The sequence below is a fragment of the Augochlora pura genome, chromosome 10, assembly GCF_028453695.1.
Source record: "Augochlora pura isolate Apur16 chromosome 10, APUR_v2.2.1, whole genome shotgun sequence".
NCBI lineage: Eukaryota > Metazoa > Arthropoda > Insecta > Hymenoptera > Halictidae > Augochlora > Augochlora pura.
The window spans coordinates 8,238,350-8,255,510 of NC_135781.1; the positions used below are offsets into that span (position 1 = coordinate 8,238,350).

Below are 17,161 nucleotides of genomic sequence, written 5' to 3' on the forward strand. Positions count from 1 at the left end.
CATACACGGAGCTTACATGCTGCATGCGGAAAGGATTACGCACCGGTCGGGAAATTATTGACGCGGTTGCACACGGAAAATCTAAACGAGCCGCGACATCGGCTGTGCGGTCACCGATGAAACGATTTAAACTGTCATTACCTGTCGATCAAAGAAAGGGATCCGATCGATGATCGCACTCGTAACGTCAGATTTGTCTGGAACAATGGGGGATCGCGCATACAGACGCCGGATCAAGACTTAATAACGACTCGACGCCGGATTTCGGCTCTACAACGAAATTTAGGAATACCATCACCGGTGCCTTTGTACACGGAAAACAATAGCCCGCGTTTTTGTGATCCGTGCCGCTCAATTTTTCGCCGCGCTTACCCGCACAATGAGCGCCTGCCATGAAAGCTTCGATGCGCCGCTTTTGTTACACTTCGATTGTTTCGCGTGTATTTTCCTTTTTTTTTCGGGTTTTTTTTCTTTCTTGTTTTCGGTTGATCGCTCGAAAAAACTAGTGAAAAGTTTTCGATCGAACGATAGTTTGCGCGAGCTCTTTTCGCGTTTTTCCCTATTTTGGGGTCTTCCCGGGCCGAGAAGAAATCGGAGCCCTTTTCGGGCTAATTCGTTGCACGGTCGCGCGCGCGCGCTCGCGCGTCCAATTCGTGTCGTCGAGCCACTAAACTAAAGACTTTGTTTACGAGCGAGTCGAAAGGCGGAGGAGGTGAACCGAGTTAAGGAACAAGAAAGAAGGAGCAGAGTCGTAAAAATTGGTGAGCTCTCAACAGGGAGGAACCTCTCGTACGCCCTCGGGGAGGTGCTAAAATCTGGGGCATAAACACTGACCGCGACATAAAATGAGACTCGAAGTATTGAATCGTCCTTACGGCCTTTTTTCTCTCCTTTCGCTCATTCTCCTGGCAAGCATAAATCACTGCCGCCTTCGTATTTATATTCATAGGCGCGTTGAGGAAGATTGAAGAGCTGCGGGCCCGCTGGGAATTGCTCGTAAAATCCGTTAGATTGTAAAATATTGTTGCGACGATCCGAAACGCCGACCATCCCACGTCAGATATAAGAGGTTTACTCGAGGATCGGTTATGCGCGCGAAAGAATCGCAATGCGCGGAGACTGATGATTCTTTCCCGGGAAATGAATGAGTAATCGATCTGAGAAGCTGTTTCGCTCGTTTAAGTTTCCTTCGCTCAGCGAAGAACCAATTAGAGCTTGCCTTATAAAATCCATTAAGTGGTGTATATACAATGTCGTATTTATTACTATTTTCCTAATAATCACTGGACGTCTTAATGATGTCCATTTCACGTCTATTTTACGTCTGACCGTCTTACGTCCTAAAATAAACGTCTTTAAGATGTCTTATTTCAGACGTTAATATTTTGAGACGTCGTTGAGATGACATCCCAAAACTGACGTCTTATAACAGATTGGTCATCGTTTTAACGTCTGATAGATGACATCTTCAAGACATTTGAAATATTCCTTCAAGGCTGTTCCTATGTTTTCAACGTCTTTCAATTAAATTAGACAAGTGCTTTTGAATACAACTTTAACATAGACGGTAGAATCAGAAAATAAAAATGACGATGTGAATTTTATTTCTAAGTCGTCAATAAGACGTTTCAAAGACGTTCTTATGTTATCTGAGTTATGTCAAAAAATTGAAACATATTTATTATCGCATAAATTTGTTCTAAATATATTAATAGCTTCACGAGCAAATGTCATCTTTGAACTATGAAAAATACTCGATCGAAACACCGTTTGACCAAATAAGTCACAGGATCTGTTTCGTCAGAGTGACGAGTCTGTTAGCTTCCGACACACCTGACTATACTTCTCGATCTAACAACGAAAGATAATTATAATACTTGTAAGTCCTCGGCGTAAATATACGCTTGGAAATGCACAGAGTTTAACACGATCCATAACGGTTTAAAAGGTCTCGGAAGGTTTCAGTAACCTTTTTGCGCTAGCGGCATAACATCCTAAGGTGGTCAAGGAACTCCCCGGGAACGAAAGGTGTTTAGCACGATTTTTAGCGAAAGGTCTCAGAAGGTCTTCTCATTATCTTCTGAACAGAATAGATAATATTCCCTTAACCCTTTCGATACTAGCACCGGCTATATCCGGCATCCATGCGACGACCCGTACGAACGAGTGCCGGATATATCTGGTGTCCATGTTGTGACCGGTACAAATAACAGAATTTTATACAAATGTCTCTTAATATTTTATATGAATACCTCTAAATATCTCTTAAGCAACAAGCAACACTTTTGTTAAAAAACGTCGTTTTATTCGGCACCTTTTTTACTTAACGCCTAGGAATTATCTTCAAATAAAGGAGGATCGACCGCGTGCGAGTTTTCGACGCGGCGCCCTATGAGGCGAAAATGTCGCACGGTGAACAATGTGCTCGTACCGAAAGGGTTAAAGATTTGTTGTGGAGAATTTGTAACCGGTGCGAATCGTAAAACGTCAAGATCGCTTGAAAATGGCTCGGACGTTGAACATAGAAATTGACTCGTGTTACACGAAGCTCGACGTACCGCGGCCAGTCGCAAGATTGTGTTTCGAGGCATTAACGTTTTACAGCTAGCAGTATTTCACGCATCAAATACGTTGACCATCTGCATCTTGCGGTGCGTCGCTCGCGTTACGAGCAAGGGTTCGCGAATATTTATCTGTCCTTTGCGGCGAGGATGTTCGACTTGCGATCCGCAAGGTCGATCCCGGGCAGAAAAGGACTGTCGTCGGCGGGGCGTATTCGTGTCTGTTGGGGGCGGCGTGGCAGGAAAAGGTGGACAGTGTCGTTGATCGCCCGGTTCCGAAACCGCAGACTCGTAAGTAACGTCTGGCGGAAGTCTACGTGCAAAATTGATGAGTAATGCGACGTGAACGGCCAGTTATTAATCACTGTACCGAGTCGTGTCGAAGTAGCTGCAGGAGAACCTAACGGATATGTCTACAACAGGAGGAGACGGAGAGAGAAGGCGAGCGAGCGAGCGAGCGAGAGAGAGAGAGAGAGAGAGAGAGAGAGAGAGAGAGAGAGAGAGAGAGAGAAGGAAGGATATATAATAGAGGGAAGGAGACAGGTTGCTGCCGGAATATCGATTGATGATTTGTAGACATCGCGTCTTCCGTTTAAGTTGGGCATATCGGTAGCTGCAATCCATTATCTAATGCGCCGCACCGGCGTGTAATGTGTGCCGATTGCATAAGCACGCGTGGCACGGTAGCACGGTAGAAAGTTGTCCGATGATAAAAACAATCGAGGGATACGTTCGAGCAACGAGAAACAAGCGTTTCCTGTCCTGTCGCTCTCAGCTGTTGATTTTGAATTAAGGATCGGTTAGCGAAGCGTTAACGCGCGCAAATATTATGCCTGTGAAATTATGGTATACAGGATAAGTAATAAAACGTTATCTTTCACTAATATAATTTCCTTTATCTAAATTTTCGACCGACCGACCGCTCGCGACAAGTGTCGCTTATCACGGTGCATCGCGTGGCACTTTCAAATATCATGGAGCTCGACCATTGGTTGCAGCGCTCGCGGCATGAAATTACACATATTCTAACAATGCCAAGTGCAGTGAGACTATCTTCAAACAATGCGTCGCGTTTCGGATCAATTAAGTCGTATTTCCTAACGTTGGAGACGCGCGCACACGTCGAATGTGTTCATTCTGTATTATGATCACGAACCTGTTAATACGGGCATATAGTAACTTCCATTACAATGTAATAACGTTTGAACAGCATTTAAAATGCAATAATTGTCTTAGAACTTACCAGTTTACTAGATCAAAACTAGAATGCTTTTTAAAATTTTGCTATTGTGGGATATGAGATAAAGACTGTTTGGACCGTGCGACTGTTCCTCGAAATGAGAATGCACGTGCGTACGAATCGATGATTGAATGCGATCGTGTATGGGCGTGTTTTAAGAAAGCAAGAGTGTCGCGAGGGTGGAAGAAAACTGTTTCCCAATTGCGTGAAAGCGTTGAAAGAACGAAGACGATCTGTGTGAGAAACTTGTGAGTAAAAACTGTATTCTATTCTATTATTTTTGTTTTTCCCCTTTTATATTATTGAATATTTTGTTAAAGTAACTGTGGTTGATCCTTGTTGTCGAAAATCCCTACACTATTGCTTAGAATGACAAAAGAAAATACAACACTCTCATTTTTTAATATTTTTATCCGTGTCTATTACAAAAATGTAAAAGTTTTCATAGTTAATAAGGATCGTGGAGGATGTTTCGTCGTAAATGTAGGATATTCTTGAATAAATAATAACAATTAAGGTATTAACGTACTCGATGTATGACATAATTTTAGCTCCAGTGAAGAAAGTGAACGAATAAATTCACGAAAGTCTCATACAAAATATCCGAAGAAAGTTGAACGAATATGTGAGGCACAAAGAAACGGATTCCAAAGACAATGGAGTCAGAAGGAAGGACAGCAGGGAACATTAAAAACTTGCCTTTAAATGTAAACACGGAATTAGCATCGACAATGTCAAGTGGCATAGACGAAGAATTTAAGAATATGATTTTGGGGTCTGACGAGTATGAAAATGATGCAAACGACAAGGTGACAAGTAACGATGCAGAACAAAAGCGAGATGAAAATCGAGAAACAACATATTGCAGTAACTTGGAGGCTGAGGTGTCTAAGGAACAGATTGAAAGTTGTGTACCGAGTTGTAGCGAAGAAATTATTCGGAAATCAAAAGTCTCCAACGGTACTAAACTTAAGAGAAAGTTTTCCTGTAATAGCAACGATTGTACATCGATTACTGAAGACGAACCGCACAGCAAAGTTAGGATCAGCGAGCAGGAAAGTTTGTATTTCAAATCTAATGTGACCATGATTTTGAACGAACTAAAGGAAATTTGTTCGGAGTATGAATTAAAAACGGAACAAGTAAGGTGGAAACATTTAAAAAAGGAATTGGTGTACCAGGCATCTGCGAATAGTGTGATAGAAAAATCGAAGAACGTGATCAAGAAACTAAAAATCAAAGTAAACAATCAAGAAAATAAATTAATGGATTTTTGTAAAGAATGGAATGAAAGGTGCTGTGCACGAAACACGTGTCAGGACGAATCGTTGGATATTATAGAAATACCGAGCACAACCGATAGATCGGAGAGAACCTTACTTGCGGAAGAGGGCAGCGCAGTCGTTAATAGTACAAGTTGCAACGAAACATTCTTTGAGAATGACGTTATCGAAGCAGCTGCTGAAAATAATGAAACAAATGAAAACTCGTTGTCCGTTATAATTCTTGACGATGAAGAAACCGATAACGATGAAAATATTATATCTTCTACAGAAATTGGACCTATGTCTCCTATCTTGGGTAGAAAAATGTTACTACCCAATGCAACCGCAAGCAGGAAGAGAGGGATAATTCATAAATGTACAGACAATTCTGAGAAAATCCAAGAAAATCTAATAAACAACTCTTCGGAAGGTCTATTAGAAGAAAGTGTAACTGAAAATGGTACAATTGAGAGCACATTAAGGAAAGAGCAGACGCCACTCGAGGAACCAGAGATTTTCTTATTAGGAGAAAATAACGAAGAAATTAATGGCAAGTCTGACCAAAAGAGGAATGAGGCGTCATCGAAAACTGACGATTCTGAATCGATAGTTATAGTTAGGGGAGATACACAAAATTGTTCGGACAAACTTGACGACGACGAAGCGCAAGCAGACATTGATGATCTCAGGTGTAAAGACGATATAGGAACAGTTGTAAACACTGACATTACTACTGAAAAGTTTGATAAAGAGTCTGATACCGATTCAGATATAATAAAGAAAGCGAGGGATACTACCATAAATATATCGCATGATGACAATATCATCGACATTACCTTTTCCGATTCTAGCTCGAATGATTCGATGAATTCTTCTTCTACGTTCGTAATATATCATGGAAACCGCGAGCCTTTTGACGACAGCGAGAAAAATAAACGAGCAAAAGCATTGCTATTAAATTCCTCGATTAGCGAAGGTTTCAGCACTGACTATGATAATAGTTCAGAACATTCAAGTGAAAGTATTTTTTCGAAGAAACAGATAGCCGAAGATGAACTGGAATCTTTGCAAAAGGAAGCTCGGGAAGAACTTGATCCCTGGCGGAGCGAAAAATTGAAGCAAATGATACAAATGCGGATGCAACCTTACGTTGCCCTCGAAAGATTACCGAAAGAAATTCTTGAAGAACACGCTGGCGCTTTGGAAAAGTCACGCGAACATTTGGACAGTAAACAAATTAAAAGGTTTAACTTCGATTGGAATTATCTCTATCAAATAGTTTCTTCTTGTCGTTTATCCGTAATATGTCCATTTCTTGTTTAGTTTGATTAATTTGGAAACACTTGAACGTAAAATCAGCAAACCAAGCGGCCCAGCGCAGAGTTCCACATTTAAGAGGTTTAAGATACCTACAGAAAGAGAAGCCACGCTCTTGGATTATTTGAAGAAGGCAGAAAATGGAGAGTTAACCGAAAACATTGAAGAAGACGCCGTTGAATGTTCTGAAAGTAGACCGGTGGAAATAGCATCCGGTATTCAAAGCAACAATGAATTAATGATGGAAGCTGATAATTTAGCGAAGGGCATGCTCCTAGCTTCTGACGTTTCAGGTTCAGGTAAGCATTGATACATTATCAACGTTTTTTTCTTGTCTGCAAAGGTTCGAAAGATTGAACGGATCTGAAATCGTGTACTTTCAGAAAACCAGTACGTCGCATCGTCTCATAGCAGTAACGAAGAAGACAAAAGAGAGGAAGCTGAACCAAGAAGCGATGCAACGAAGGGGATGCAAAAATCAGAGAAGAAATGCGTTACCAGCAATGTGGTAAACGGAAATTATTTAGTCTGGCAAAGCGTTTGTATTGTGCATGTACGCGAAAAATAATTAGCATTTGAAATTAAATTAGGACGACACTGCGGAGAAAATAAAGGAAGATACATGGAAATGGAACAAATTATTGACGATAACATTTTCGTCCTCGGACTCTGAAATCGAAATGACAGATTGGATCAGAAAGCAAAAGCAATTGAAGAAAAAGGCGGAAGAACATCAGACGTGGGTTCTTTAACATGCTCTTAATTCAATTGACAACGTACGAGGTAAATTATTAAAATTTTCCCAAATAGGAAAAATTCGGAAGAGGAAAAGAACTTCCTAAAAAACCGAATGAGAAAGATATATACTGATAGCGATGATGACGACGATCTTGATGACGGAGATCATGGTGACGAAGACGCAAATTGTCAAGATACGTGCGACAAGAAAGGTCGCAAGAATATTCGAAAAATAATGGAAGATATGCAAGTCGCGAACGTAACGAAACGAGTAGTGAAAGCAGAGGAGGCGAGGCTTCAACGGATTGCTCACCGACAAAAATTGGTATGTATCCTGTTCATTTCGTCATATATGTATATTTTACTCGCCATTTGATTATAAGTGTATAGAGAAGTTTATTTCGTGAATTTCCGAAACAGTACGACGAGATATATAAAGTTAGATCGGCCAGTAAAGAGAAGATGGAAAAATTGGTATTGGACTATAATTTTGAAACAAAAGAAGAGCTTGTCAGTGTTCACCCCGATATAGTAAAACGTTTGAAACCGCATCAAGCAGAGGGAATTAAATTTATGTGGAATTGCTGTTTCGAGTCCCTTGAAAGGATAAAATCGTCTTCAGGTTCTGGATGCATACTCGCGCATTATATGGGCCTTGGGAAGTGTCTTCAAGTAATAGCTTTAGTGCACACGCTCTTAAATTACAAAGAAACTGGTATCAAAACGATTGCGCTAGTGTGTCCCCTAAACACGATACTTAACTGGTATGATGAATTCAAGATGTGGTTGGGAGACATCGAAGATAACAACGTCATAGTTTACGAATTAACTAAGTAAGTTAGCTATATAACTAAACATCTGCGTATGGATAAGAAATTATATTAAATTAGAAATCTCGGATAATTAATAAACGTAACCCTTGATTAAAGATTAAAGAAGAATGCGCAGAGAAGAAGTCAGTTAAAATCTTGGCACAGGACGGGCGGTGTTCTTCTGATTAGCTACGGAATGTTCAGAAATTTCTCGTGCGCCACTAATAAAAGGCCAGAACCTAAAATAAAGAAGGTGCTAAGCTATCTAATTGATCCTGGCCCTGACCTAATAGTTTGCGACGAGGGTCATTTATTAAAAAACGAAGATACCGCTCTCAGCAGATCTATGACGCGGATAAAAACATTACGGAGAATAGCACTCACCGGAACGCCCCTACAAAATAACTTGATAGAATGTGAGCACCGATTTATTGATGTTTCATTTGATATTTTAATGATACTTGTATAATTGAAAATCATTGTAATTACTGAAAATAATTCACGCTGTGCAGATCATTGCATGGTACAATTTGTGAAACCCAATCTCCTGGGAACGAAGATAGAATTCTTAAACAGATTCGTGAATCCGATAAACAATGGCCAATACGACAACTCCACCGAGAATGATGTAAAAGTAATGAAGCAACGTGCTTATGTTTTGCATAAGATGTTAAAAGGTTGCGTACAAAGATTCAACTATTCTGAACTGACGACGCCGCTTTTACCTCCCAAACAAGAATACGTGATATCTGTGAGACTGACAGATGCACAGATCAAAATGTACCAATACTATTTGGATAACTTTGTTCGGTACACGATGTGAAATTCTTGCGTAGTTTCTGGCAATCGAGTAGAAACGTATTTCAATTTATTGTACGCTTTCTGTAGATGCCGGTGTTCTACAAGTGGAAACGTTTTCGCCGATTATCAAATGTTTCAAAAGATATGCACGCATCCTGCAGTGATGCGTTTAAGTTCAGAAAGAGCGCAGAAACTTAGCAAAAAGAGACTTGAATGCGATGCGGGAGACTTGGTAAAGGACATCACTAACAACAATACCGAATATAACTCAGGCATTAGTGGTAGGAACGGAAATGAAAGTACCGATAGAGGAGGAACGGATGCTGCTTCGAAGGCTTCAGGAAGTACAAGAATTATCAGTCTTAATATGATTATGATTATTAATAAATTATTATCACTTTACTCATTTATAGTCAGGTTTCGTAATCAACTATAGGTATTTGTGTTTAGATGTCGAAACAATTGACATACCCGAAGAAATCGGTAAGGAAGGGGAGGAGTGGTGGACGCAGTTCATCGAATCCGATCATTTGGAAGATATAACTATCTCCTCCAAATTAGTGCTCCTCTTTGGCATTTTGAAAGAAAGCGAGCGAATCGGTGATAAACTGTATGAATTCCGTGGCTTTTCAAACTTTTTATAGGAGCTTATAATTTGCCAAGTGCATTTCAGGTTGGTGTTTTCGCAGTTCTTGGATTCTTTAACTGTAATTGAAAAATTTTTGAAAAAAATCGACAACAATACGCTGACATGGGGAGACCGAAGTAGTTGGTCGTTGGATTTGGATTATTTCCGATTGGATGGAAATACATGTCCGAAAACGAGAATTAAGATGTGTAAAATGTTCAATAATCCAACGAATACACGGGCGAGATTGTTCTTGATATCAACGCGTGCAGGAGGTTTAGGCATTAATCTAACTGCTGCCAATCGGGTAATCCTATTTGATGTGAATTGGAATCCCTCGAGCGATCTACAAAGTATATTTCGTATATATAGGTAAGTTCGATCTAACGATTTTCAAAATCGTACAACAGTAATGTAACCACTTTAATCATGATCAATTATCCAATTAATGTGTATGTGTACAGGCTTGGTCAGAAGAAGCCGTCCTATGTTTATCGATTTCTGGCGGCAGGAACGATGGAGGAGAAAATTTACAATCGACAAGTGATGAAATTGTCACTCTCCTGCCGAGTCATTGATAAACAACAAATAGGGCGGCATTATAGGAATCATGATTTGAAGGAGTTGTATACTTTTGAGCCGAATAGAAAAGGAGAAAGACCAACTTTAAATTTACCAAAAGATATATTATTAGCAAAAATATTTTTAAAGTATAAGGATTACGTAGAAAACTATCACGTACATGATTCCCTTTTGGAAAATAGGGTAATTCTGAAAATAAATCATAGTTTTTGAAACTCTTTATTTTTATTTTTGTTTTCTTAGGTCGAAGAAGAATTGAACGAAGAAGAAAGAACACAAGCCTGGCTAGAGTACGAAAAAGAGAATAAAGAAGAACATGTTGATCATACGAATGCGTTCAACTTCTCTTTGTTTAACGCTGCTATTAAAAAGTACAGGAGCTCGAACGCATAGATGAATTCTGTATTTATATGAAACGATTTATTTGTGCAGCCTATAATGCACTCAGTATATACAGTATTCAAATAACAAAAATTGATGACGCCGCGAGTCTTAACTAACATGTACAGCTAATGACGAAAGCAGGCTTTTCGTCGCATCCTCGTTACAGTATACCGTAATTATTGCTTACAATTAGATGTTGCATGGATAGATAACATACAATTATTCTCAACATAAAATCGAACATATTTAACTTTTATCAAAATCTTCTATTAACCAAAAGTTGTCAATTGTCGAAAGTTTGGTTAAGAAATCCTTAGGTATATTGATAATCAATTGTTTAAATTATTATTAAAATAACAATTTTAACGTAGTTTTATACGTACATTACAGTATAGTAATTACGTAACAAATCCCCGTGACAACAATCATTTCCAATCATTGTCATTTCTTGATCTCGAAAGTTTGTCCGACGCATAAAATTATTGAAAGTTATCGTTTAGTTTGAGTTAGCTAAGTTATATATTATTATGAAATTTTTGGTCGTATACAAATTTTGTTTGTACAAAGTGTGGAACCACAACTGGAGTTTCCAGAAATGCTATTAAAACCAATTCCACAATCTCTGGATGTTACAGATATAGGAAGTATAAAAAAAATGTAATATTTCTCAGGATTAAAATAAAAGTTCATTAGAGAAATATATTTTTCTGACTATGTGTTCCCTAAATTCGTGAAAAACTGGTAAATGATCGAAAGATGTACTTGAGTGAACACGTGCAAATGAATGCGATTCATCATATCTTATGCGCTGCACAAGACCATGTTAAAAAATTGCATTCTATAGACTTTGTGTAAAGTTTTGCAAATTTAATGAATTGTGTTCACTTCTTTTCAGAAACCTCGTTGGCAACGTTTTGCTAACGTCGATACTGTAAGTGCACAACAACCAATATCAACCCAGTGCCAACTGTATACCGTAGGTCTGATGCTGTGCTATTAAGTATACGACAACCATCAATCTTCGTCAGATCCATTATACTTATGAAATGGTGTCAAGACAACGAAAGTATAGTAAGTTTCGGAAAGTGGCATACTTAAAGGTTTGAGGCCACGGGTCGCACATCTGGGCAGTCACAGTTCGTCACCGATACCGTATCACTTTCACCAGCTACTTACGTTTTGGCAACATATTATACTGCCCGAGGTCCTACCTAGCCCTTCAATTATTTGGAGACAATGTCACGTCCAACCGGACAGTCGATTGTAATTAACGCAGTATGGCGCTTTATTTATACTCCCTATATATTATGTAGCCCGCGATACGTTCACGGTCATACGTACAGGATACATGTGTAGCTTGACACGTATATGTGCGTATAAGGACATAGACATCGGCACGTGCTGCCAGGGTACAGGGGGTTCAGGTTCGATCCTCCCTTCATCGTCCTCCTCCTGGGTGACGCCACCCGGCTGTACAGAAGAGGAGGAGGAGGAGCAGGAGGAGCAGGCGTGGGAGGAGCAGGAGGAGGCGGCGGGAAGGGATGGTTGACAGTGACAGATGACCGCTGTCCAGAGTCCAATACGTATACCCACTGGACTGGCGGACAGTCCATAGTGTCCTGGAAGCACCTACGTAACATTCCCCCGATACACGCCGCGTGCTCGTACGCGCGTGCTGCATGATAGTAATTCGAGGTTCCGCCGGTCACGGATACGCCGCGAAATGTCACGTAGCTATCTTCCAATGACGTAGGAGAGAGAGCTTGCCGCGCCGTCCATCGCGGCTGACATTTCGAACGGTGCTCTTCCTCTTTTTCTTCCTCTTACGCTTCTTTCATAGGACTGAAAATGTTAGGTTTCCTTCAATGTCGTGTCATTGACAGAAACAATAATAATGATCAACCGTTATCGCTGGTCACGTTTCGCTGTTCGCTCGGTTCCGGTGCCGGTGTCCGAATGGATCGTCCGCTTTGACGCGACGCAAAGCCGGCTTAACAGAAATTTTGGGGAAAAAAACACAGATTCCCGAGGGATTATGTAGTTCGACCGGCTAAATGAATCGATCGCGCGATGATTTTTTGTCTCTTGGATTGTTCAAATGTCCTGCGGACCGTCCACACGGATGTCAAGGAGAAGTTGCAATTTTTCTATCGATGTTTTTCATCAATCTTCCGCTATCACTGGAGAGAACGGGACCCCCGGCTTATATCGCTAACAATCGCGACACTCCATTCCGCGACCGACTAATCAATCAAATCCGACCTAGACGCGAAACTTTTCCACGATATCAGCGCGGCCGATCCCAGCTTATCCTCCGGGTCGAAGAAACAACCCCACTTGGCTCTGCAGGGATGATACCAGATTCGGAATTCCGACCAGCACTCAAGCGACCCTTGACTAATTACCAGGGGATGACTGGCATCTTCTCTCACTTATCTCTATAGCTTGCTCCCTTTCAATCGAATTACTTTTTCTCGGCATTCGTTCGTCCACCGCGCCGCCGGCCCAATTTTTTGGCTAATTGACCCGTACCCCGGCTCGACTCGATCGAGTCGGCCTCGTCGAAGAACTGCACCGAGACATTTGTCTTGTCACATTGGACAGATTGAATTCGGAGAACTCACCCTCGGAATGTGTTCCCATTTCATGTGGTCATTCCTTGATAATTATGGGATCCAGATTACGTTCGGAACTTGAAAAATTCTCTTTGCATGTTTATCGATTACTTAGAGACTCGTTGTCACACTTTTAATTGAATTGTATTTTGTCCTTTGCGGTCTACAGTATTTCTTCTTTTCTATTTCAGAATTTGTTATTAGAATTCAATCGTATTCCTATATATAACTTTACAGATATTGCGATTGCTTTTACGTACCATGTAATTATGGCACATATTCATGCGCATAATGTGACATTAAACCGCAAGTGGTTAAAGATAAATTAACGAAGTTGTAGCATTACACTTGCAATGTCACCTTTCTAATGGCTGTCTTGATTTATATTAGTTGACTCGTGTAAGATAAATCTGTTAAATGTAATTTCAATGTAATAATATTTTAATCTAATAATCTCTCTTTACTGCTCTCTTTACTATATTCGACTAGACAGTGGCTAAAATATTATTTTTAAATATTTGAGTTTGTTGCCATGATAAAAGAATTTGTAAAAATTTTTTAGCCTGTAACGAAAATTTAAAAAATACATTCTGTAAATTACTTATACGCATGCTGAAATTTTAGACATTTAAAAAATTTTGCCCAGTCGTTACTTGCTTCTAAAAAAAAATACAGTCAGTGTAACATCATCTGCATGTCAAATTACTGTCGGCTGGATCGGAGAGTTTGTCGTAACGAAGACCGAAACCGAGGCACGGCCGTTTAAAGCGTATCAGGTTGCGCACCCAGCGGAGAAAGCCACGGCCACAAATTTCGTTTTCACTGTTGCAATTTGCCAGGGCTCAAGCCCCGCTCGTTCTTCGAGGACTTTCAATTTAGCATTTTACGATTGTTGATAATAAGGGCGGGGAGGACCCAGGTGGTGGATTTCGCAGACGAACCCGTAGCTCGGGGTCCGGAGCGACGATTTGGTACGCGACGCGGTATCGAAGTGCCCTTTGTAAACAGCCCTAATGCCTGGTTACGACTTGGTTGGCTCGTCGCGCGGCCGCCTCGCCGGCGTTCTTTATGATATTGCTGGATTAGACTGAAATATTTCACACTTGGAAATATCTTCTGTGCTTACGTTTTATGACAATGCCTGCCCCCTGCCCCGCGACGGTCCCGCGCCACCGCCGTTCCTCCGCGAACTGTCGTAAACGAACTAACTAGATGCGCTCCCGTTTCATGGAATTCTGCCTTTCGAAGTGGCTCTCGGGCCACGCTAATCTCCGCCGGCAATTACATTTCCATTCGTTAAAACGACCGTCGACTCGAGGATTCGCGTGCAGCCGCGCCGGCCGCTGAAAAATTCTATCGCGCTTCACTGGATCCTCCGATCCTTTACCCACGTGAATTACAAAATCCTCGTACATACGACGGCGCATACTAATTAGAACGCCGTAAAAAAACGGGGGATCGCTTAGACCTTTGCAATTTCGCTCGTAAGTAACGTTACTTGCTAATTTATTTTATCGGTGGAATGAAAAGTTGTTAGCTAATAGAGATGGATAATCGAAAACGTTGCCGTTATCAGAAAAGAAGATGCTTTATGTCGATGATCACAGATAAATAGCGCCCAAATGAGTCGACTAAAACCTCCCAACAATCGAACAACTTTTCGTTGCACTTTTATGCAAGTTCTTTTATACAAGTAAACATCTTCATTCGAACAGCAATTTTTTCCCTTTATTGCGCTTATACTGTAATAATGGTAATGCACAGTTTGTTTGTCGTGCGTTCAGTTTATGATAACAGGGCTTTCAAGCGGCCACGAAATTTCTTTGTTACCTGGTATAATATCCGAGTATTGAAACACCTATGGAATGAAATTGAATCTTCAACTGTGTGCGCGAGCACTTTTGTAAGCATCTGTATATAGTAATCGTTGTCGAATTGAATACTTGGGAGATACACTTTTATTCAGTTGGTCGCATTTAGTCTCTCGTCGAGGTCGCTGCGGTATTTTTCTCCGTCATTTTCTTTTTGGTTTCCTTTTCTCGTGGTTTCTTCCTGAATGGGTACAGCCGCCACGCCCATTACGACACATGCCCGATACATGGCCCAACGAAATCGTGTGCACGTCGTTAAGGGAGCGGCCGCGAGAAAAATGGTAGATGTCAATGCGGTCTCCGCCTTTGACTGCGATAATAAGTACGAATTCGTTTCGATTCCCAGCGGAAACGGCGCGGCGCGTGATAGCGGCATGAATAATTGCGACGACAACGGAGATAAATAATACATCCACCGACATTATCTGACGGCGATGAGTTAGAGCCGAGCGCCGCTCTGGCCGCGGACTGGCTGCGAGATGTAACTTTAAGGGGTAGATCTTAATCTCGAGGCGGAACCGCGAAATGAGGAATTATCTGGAGGTGACGAGGCTCCCGTTCAGTGGAAGATCATCGTTTCTTATCTCGCCGCCGCGCGTCGCCGTCCGTCTTCGACAATTTGCGACCCGCCGTTCTGCCGATTCGCTTGTTCATTTCCGTAAAAGTCTCCGTGGAAAACATATCGCCGAAGATTTAGCAGGTGCCGGTCCGGCCCTCGGTTCCCTCCGCTCCGCCTGCGACCAGCGTACAAACGATCTAATTTGATTGGAGAGCACTAACCTTTTACGGATAAAAATACGTTCCCGTTCGAGACAACCCGAACACGTCCGTGACGCGGTGTCTTTCGGGGACGGGATTTGAAAAATGCCGAATCCAATTTCCCTGATGATGGCCCCTCGGGATCCGCTCCGGCTACCCCACTTTCCCTCTGTTTTCGCCAGTTTCGCGTATCCGGCAACGCGTCCCCCCGTCCCTTCGTTGTCGCCGGCTGCAAACAAATAGGGTAAGAGATAATTCGTTTCCGTGACCGACGTGAATCAGACCTCCTTCGCTATCTGCGAATCTAGAAAATTAACGGTCCCTCTCGCCGCGGTACGATGCATTCGTCAATGTTACAAAATCTTGGACGGAAGATAAGAGGGTTCCCTAATGACCGTGTACGGAAGACGGCGCATCGTTCGGTCACGATTTTCAAGATGTTCTATGATTGAACGTAAGAATAATCGAGTGACGTCATTTTTGGTTTCGTTAAATGTAAATTGTCTTTTTTTAAATAATACAATAGTCGAGGAGTTAAAATATTTGTTTCGATTTCTAATGAAATGCGTAGATTTTGCAACTGTCCACGCTAATTATAAAATATATTGACCTTGCTTTTTGATGGAAAATTAATTTGTTTTTAAATTTAAACCAGTGCCATTTCCGTTCCCCAAGTATTCAGTAACTTTGACAGGAAACATTCTTTTTGCCAGAAAACCCTTAAAAATGGTTCCGATTAATAAAAAAAGGTAATATTTTCCAAATTATCGATTATTGATATTGTAAAGACCCTCGGAGCAACTGTACTCTCAAAGTGACCCGTTCTCTCTGAGTAACATCTGGTTCTCGGAAATAAATAATAGCAAAAATTCGGCAGCGGCCAGATGTTCATTAACGGGAGCACAAGCATGGAATAAGAGGACAACCGCATACCCGGTTGCAACATACGATCGAGCAATTTGCGAGGGATCGCGTTCTCACGTGATCCTGTTCGTTTCTGTTGACAAACGCACACCGTTTTTGATAGTTAACATTCTGCAATACGGTAGTGGTGTAATGAGGCCAGTGTATGCTTCAGATAAGTGTGCTCGAAGATCAGTCACGAAAGCAGCTCGCTCTGCTCCAGACGCTCGCTTTAGCGTTACGGTAACGTGTCATTATATCGCATGATTATTACCGGTCCGCGTGGAATTGCGGCGGGAGCAACGTCGCCCCGGCTTTTGCAGGCCGCGTGTGCGTAACCGACTTTGCGGCGCGGTTAATTTTATGGAAAACGTAAGGTCGCGTAATTATATCAACAAAGCTTGACCCCCTTGCGCGGTCGTTGCGAATTATTTACCGGTATATCTGCGTCGTGTAATTTTGCATTCCCGCGGCACGCCGTCTCCGTGTCTTTATTGCTCTACGCGTTGCACTTCTGGCGAGCCGAAGGATCAATTAATCAGATCGTTCTGGGAAAACTTCTTTCGAACGATAACCTTGCTATTCGCTATGCTTGCCATGCATCGTGCGCGACATTTAAAATGTCGTTACGTTGCTTTCACGCTCGCGATCTCAATTTTCCATCGTTTTTATCGTTAACTGCCGA

The 17,161-nt window shown here is 41.5% G+C and overlaps 1 protein-coding gene across 1 annotated transcript; it reads left to right on the forward strand.

The window, feature by feature from the left end:
• The first annotated feature begins 4,468 nt into the window (after positions 1–4,468).
• On the forward strand, positions 4,469–10,991 carry LOC144475771 (uncharacterized). The gene is made up of 13 exons (XM_078192019.1): positions 4,469–6,310; positions 6,390–6,682; positions 6,767–6,891; positions 6,974–7,122; positions 7,194–7,446; positions 7,542–7,954; positions 8,051–8,349; positions 8,446–8,743; positions 8,822–9,078; positions 9,185–9,344; positions 9,408–9,734; positions 9,827–10,127; positions 10,188–10,991. The coding sequence occupies exons 1-13, from the start codon at positions 4,533–4,535 to the stop codon at positions 10,335–10,337; spliced, it is 4,803 nt and encodes a 1,600-aa protein (XP_078048145.1). The 5' UTR covers positions 4,469–4,532; the 3' UTR covers positions 10,338–10,991.
• The last annotated feature ends 6,170 nt before the right edge of the window (positions 10,992–17,161 follow it).

Excerpts from the sequence above, each read along its gene's own strand:
- LOC144475771 (XM_078192019.1), top strand. The coding sequence starts at position 4,533 with ATGTCAAGTGGCATAGACGAAGAATTTAAGAATATGATTTTGGGGTCT. Across the intron at positions 7,447-7,541 it reads TTGCTCACCGACAAAAATTG|TACGACGAGATATATAAAGT; the intron begins GTATGTATCCTG and ends TTTCCGAAACAG. Across the intron at positions 9,735-9,826 it reads AGTATATTTCGTATATATAG|GCTTGGTCAGAAGAAGCCGT; the intron begins GTAAGTTCGATC and ends GTATGTGTACAG.